Genomic DNA, 6123 nt, shown 5'->3' with positions numbered 1-6123 from the left:
TCTGTCAGTTAGAACATAGAAACACTTTGGCAAATAGGTGAGAAATGTCTGGTTTGGCTTCCTTTTCTTTTATAGTTTTGCTAGTGTTAGAATAAAAAGCTCTTACTACATTCAAGATACCAGCTATATCTTGAAAATGGCATCAAAATGAGGCTTCATAAGAGTTAGTATGATTCTTCAAGTCTTCACAGCTTAGACCTATCTCCTTCTCCAGAGAGAGATAAATGGGAAGTCCTCTGAATGGACAACCTCATCTATCATCCCTTTCAAGAATTCCTGAGCAAGAAGTGGGTTTACAGGCCTGTCTTCCTTTCCTAGATCTCCCCTGCATTTTAAATGGTCACGGGATACAACATAACTAAAGTGCAAGTCCTCAGCTGATAATACAGAGGATGCACATAATTGAAAAACCAGGACTGCAGGCACATCAGAGCTTCAGCAAGGCTGTTAATGACTCACCTACGAAGACATGATGTTTATCAGCACCGTGTTTTTTCCCTGTATGTTAAAGCTGTCGAAGTAGAAGAAGAGGCACAATTAATAGTCTGTTTTCTTAAACAGATTGCAAAAACTTAGTCATTAGACCTACAGCTATGCTAACTACTCTACCTCTGTTTCAACAAGAATTACAGTGCTGTCACGAGAGTGTTCCATTTACACCCTACCATTTCCTAGCAACAATCTATGTTTTGTACATAAAAAAGTGAATGAAATACTGCCTATCAGTGTTTTCTTTCCCATTGTGCTGCTAAACTTTCTCCTCCTCCTATGTAAAAGGAAAAGAGTCTCGTTTGGGTGTAATGTAGAACTCCAGACTGTGCTCTGCAATATACTGAATTGACAAAGAACAAGCAAACCTCACATAAAAAAAAAGGTGTTCCATCTTATCCAAGCTGACCCTTCTAAAAACAGAGTTTGTGTTAGTTCATAATTCCACAGACTCACCAGTTTTCAATCCTGCAATGATGGACTGAGAGCGCCATAAGCAAATAACAGTGACAGGCTTTCTGCTTTCCACAGGGCTGCTTCTGAGGGGTCTTTCCTTGCAAAAACAGCAGCTGTTCAAATCCTTCCTGAGCCAAAGTACTAAGCATAAATAATGTTTCATCCATTCTCCTACTCCCGCTAATTAATCCCCAGTGACAGTGGCAGCCCACCTGCAGCGGTCACACGTTACTTCTGCAAAGCAGCACACAATGGCAGCCCCGAACAACCAGTTTATGGTAGCACTGCAGGATACCCCAACATTTATGGTAACACTGTGGGATACGCCAACACTTATGAGTAGAGAGACCTGGACCATCACGGGCAGTCCGGGAGATTCCATGCAGTTTGGTTTTGTGTATTGGTTTCCTTTACCCAGTACGTGGAACATCATTCTGCCCCGCCTCCTTGCAGATTTTTGGTGAGGACAACTCCTCACCTGCAGTCATCTCGATGGGACAAGAGCTGCTTGGAATTCGTTTCTTCCCTGCACCGTGAGCTGGGCTATAGAGTACGTAGTGGAGGTGGGCACAGTGTAGAATACTTTCAAATTCATGTAAAGAGGTACTTTCTTCCTATAGCATATTATTTTATCACTATCTGAAGGACCTGAGATTTAAAAAAGACCAAAATAAAAAAAGTCTGTTTTACTAGTTCAAAGACATACCAACATTTCTGTGTAGGAGGATATTTTCTGTGATTTATACTAATTTTTGACCAGTCTAAGAGAAATCGTTCAACTGTGATGAATTACCTCCTGGCTTCCAAACAACTGTGGCTCTTCTCCATCTCCTGCCCCCTGCCCCTTTTCTTCCAGTCACCACATAAGTTAAAGGATCTTTCAAAACCTAATTAACTATAATATTTATGAACACCGAGTTACACACATGCCCTCCTGCAAGATGGGAACCAACACAGACCCAAATAATCTACTTCAGCTGAGTTCTGCAACATTCAACTGGGGGTTTCAACTCACTGGGAATAAATGTCATTCCTTTGGAAATGCCCCATTTCCTTTGGAAATACCCCACCCGTAGCATAATTTAGTGAGGTGGGTGGTTTTTGTCCCCTCCCCTTAATTGGACACAGATTAGCATTTATAGTAAAACATTAATTCAAGGAGGGTGGTAGAAGGTTAGAAAAGAAAAACAAACCAGAAAAAAACTGCTTGTTCCCGTCCATGCAGCAGTAATGGTGTGCAGACTCCAAATCCCCCAGTAGCCAGGTAGATAAAAAGCTGTAAAGCAACAAATACAAAAAGGAGCGGCATGGTGAGGACCAACCATTCCCCCTGGAATGTAGGGGTGGAGATATCAGGTTATTTCTGTGGGTCAGCTGTTCAGCTCTCATCTGCATTAATCTCTCATCATAGCAATTCATCCGCCAGAAAGCAAAAGAACCACATGATGGCAAAAATACCCCTGTGCCTTTACTTTTCTTTTTAATAAAGAGCAAGGGAGACACACCAGGAAGATTTACTATTATCTTTTTCTCCAATATTTTCATGTAAATTCTGTCCCTATACTTGTGTATCTCGAAGCAGACAGTGGAAGAAAGTTGTTTCATGCTGAATCCTTGCTCACAAAGATGCTTGAAATGTGTGCAGTACAGTCTCAACGTTCCCTCTGCTGCCACTGAAACGGCTGTGCTAAAGCATGAGATTGATGGGAGATAATCAAAAAAGTAAAACATTATTCACAGTTAACTGGACCATTTTCCATTTTCATTGATGTATTTCTAATCCTGTGGAAGAACAGAAGTGAAGAGATTTCTCTTGCCACTGCTTGCATCCTTCCTGCAACACCAGGCTTTGATATAGCAGTATTAGAAGAAAAAAAAATAACTTGCAAACGAATCTTCAGTGTTTCCTTGAAATCTCCCGACGCATTTAGAACAAACGCAATTTGTTTTCTCAATTTTTTTTTTTATAGAAACTCCGGGTCGGTTTTACAAAACACCCCGGGGAAATTCAACTCTATTTCAACGGCACCATCAGAAATATTCAAACTGCTGGGAACTCACGTGAAGTGTGTTGACATGTGGTGCCACCTAGCTAGAAGATCTGTATGTTATACATAGTTATGTATTACGGATTTATATGTGTTGCCATAGACACCCAGTCCTCTTCCTAATGAGCTAAACAGGAAATACCTCCCAGATAAACACCATCCCCTTCTAGTGTACATGGGATTAAATAAATAATGACACGTGTTAAATAAACCCACAGAAGCAAAGCTTTTCGAGTTCTTCATGTTTAGCTAGGACCGTAAAATTACAGGCCTTAACTGGTTATTTCCAAGCTTTTCAATGTATTTTAGCAAGAACTTACAGCCTGCATAGACAAGAGCAAATGAGACACAGCTTAGGAATTTTTTCCCCTTTCAAATAAGGAGAAGGGCTGGGAAAATTGCATCCTAAGGCTATTTTTGGAAACAAAACAGAATAATTTTGAAAAAGCAGCAGCATTATCCTGGTACAAGCATAGGCACATACACAAACAGTGAAAAGGAGAAAGAGATTTTCTTTCAGCTTGAGAATCAGTAAAAATGCACAATTACAAACAAGTGACTGAAAGAAGTTACTTCAACCACTTAAAAAAAAGCTAAAGTTTTAAAGTTTTACCAGAGGCTGCAAACTCAAGAGTCCAATCTTCCCATAAAATATATCAGAACGAGATTTCTGGAAGAAAAACAAAAGCTTTTCTTGAGGCATTTCGTGAGCCCAGTCATGTGTATCAGTACATTCAGCAAACAGGTTACAAGGCAACGTCTGCCATTTGTGGGAAGACACCACAGAAAAAAACATTTATATTTGCCTCTGGGAAGAGGTTTTGCCCTAAAAGCATTTTTGTCCTGGGGAATATAGGCAGTTAGGCCTATTAAGAGGATTGTCCAGCACCTGCAGTTGGAGTGCTCAGTGTTGTGCGTAAGTGACATTGCTTAAGGGTCAGACAGGCTAAATAAATAAGCAAACCCAAGCAGAAAGTGCTTTCTGGTACGGTAGCGATACAAACAACATACAGCCTTTTATACAACTAACTCATGGAGCCCATAAAGGCTGTTTTACAGAGTTTCAGAAAGCCTGAATGCATTCTGTCTGAAATCCAAGACGAAGACAGCAAATAAGATACTGCGTGTTACTTCAGATTTCATTAGCAAACACTGGAGTTTAAACAAAAACCAAAACACACCAGCATATTACTCTAGAGGAGCATTTTAGCGTTCTACTGTGGAATTTTATTCAAGAGCTCTGGCAGGCAATCCAACAGCAAGTGTTTCAATAAAGATTTCCTCACCGACTGCAACTATTACTTAGAGTATATTACAGGAATCGATTTATATTGACTGTGTGAGAAATCAGACCTATTAGAGATCAAGACCATATTAAAGACACTTTTCAATTAAAATTATTTTAGGGGAGCTACAGAGCTGTGTGTCCATGCGAACACTTCCCAACAGTCAGCACTGTCACGGAGCAGCAGATCGTACGTGTCACTTCCGAGAACCAACCCCTGGTCGTGATAAATCAGAACACAAGAGCAGCAGAGAGGCCCAAACGCATCGCCACACACATTCCCAACAACTCCCACCAGGAAAACCTAGCTGTATGCCTCCCTCAGCATACCTGCTTTGAATGAACAAATCTCCCTATTTAGACTTTATCAAAGCTTTGCCATCCGTTATCTGACAGACTTCCTTGATGGTACCTAAAAATTCACAGTTTTTTTTTTTGTTTATAGCTACATGAGGCATGGTGAAATTTATCTTTTGAAGCAGCATATAAATTCCAACCCAAAACTCCTACTATTTCAGCCTTAGTAAAGGAAGCAAATTTTCTCCTGGAAAGAACAAGATATTTGCAAACATCAAAGCTGCTTTTCTATTTTTATTAATATTTACAAAATACGGTAAATTTATAACATTTGTCTGCTTGCACATAGCAATAGTACAAAAGCCCTCAGTTTCGCTACTGATGTATTATCCTAGTGTATTATAGAGTTTTATTTTGAAATTACTGAAAAGCACACCTTATTCAGTATTTTTTCCATTCTACGTGTCATATTAAACAACACAAGTATTGTATTTTCTTGGTGTTTCAAGATACAAGGGATCACAAAAACACCCATCTTTTTCAGATCCAGGGTAGAAGTCTTGTAGTGAGCATTTTACTGCAACTACCAAGTACTGTTACTCTCAAATTAAGCATCTCTAGAGTGATTAAAAAAAATATTTTAAAGTATGGGGAAAGGTTTAAAACAACTTCTGAAGATTATTACCATTAGGAGGTGGGAAAAAATAACGATCCCAATTCAAATAGTTCTTTGTTTCTCCTTGGATATGTTCAGATTAAGATCTCAACAGAACTAGTAGATAAATATAATAGAAACATTTAATGACTGCTGCCATGATTCTGGGAAAATTATCACTTCTTAGTTTCTACAAAATACAAATTTTTTCTAACACATTATTTGTTGTTTTTCAGTCAAGACTCACACATCAGTAGCCAACAACCTCCCTTAATGCACAAATTGAAAGCAGTTCTTGGTGCATTGCTAAAAACACAATGCACTAAGTAGATTTTTCTTTTATTTTTTTGTTTGTTTGCTTGTTTAATCCTGCATATATAATAATACTATACAGGAATCCTCATAGAAAAGAGGACAAAATTGAGGTTTCTGTCATGGACAAAAACTTTATAAAAACATAATACAATTAAAATACAAAATATGTATAGTACATGTCAGATTAGTTACTAGTGGCATTTGAGGTTTCTGGAGACTGAAGAAATTCATAGGGATCATGAACCATGTCTTGCTGTTCTCCAACACTCAGATGAGAGGGGCTTCCTGTAGAACACGGGGGGAAAAAAATCAAAACCTTCAGAAGTACAGAAATTTAATGAAGAGATAGTTATGTATATAAACAGCATGGTTATTTCATATGTTCAGTTTATACTTTGAAATGATATTTAAATAGGAGACCATGAAAAAGAAACTACAAGACTCTTAGTAACTTAGCTAATTTTTGGAAAAGTAGTCTGAGTTGAAAAATTATACAAAATGCAACTGAGTATCATCCAACCAACATCTCCTACCTTCTCAGAATGGCACCAGATTGTCAAGCAGTTTATCACTGATTT

At 38.5% G+C, this 6123-nt stretch overlaps 1 protein-coding gene across 6 annotated transcripts in view; it reads right to left on the bottom strand.

The window, feature by feature from the left end:
- Window positions 1–4857: 4857 nt before the first annotated feature.
- BRD9 (bromodomain containing 9) overlaps window positions 4858–6123 on the bottom strand; it is a 23958-nt gene continuing 22692 nt past the window's right edge. For all 6 annotated transcript variants that reach the window (XM_027896340.1, XM_027896343.1, XM_027896341.1 and 3 more), the window contains one exon: window positions 4858–5830. In XM_027896340.1, the coding sequence (XP_027752141.1) occupies window positions 5730–5830 (101 nt within the window). In that variant the 3' untranslated portion in view covers window positions 4858–5729. The remainder of the gene's footprint in view (window positions 5831–6123) is intronic.

Source organism: Empidonax traillii, unplaced genomic scaffold (assembly GCF_003031625.1).
Source record: "Empidonax traillii isolate 1590-97213 ecotype Southwest subspecies unplaced genomic scaffold, ASM303162v1 scaffold494:size460735, whole genome shotgun sequence".
NCBI lineage: Eukaryota > Metazoa > Chordata > Aves > Passeriformes > Tyrannidae > Empidonax > Empidonax traillii.
This window is presented reverse-complemented; position numbering and strand designations above follow the sequence as displayed.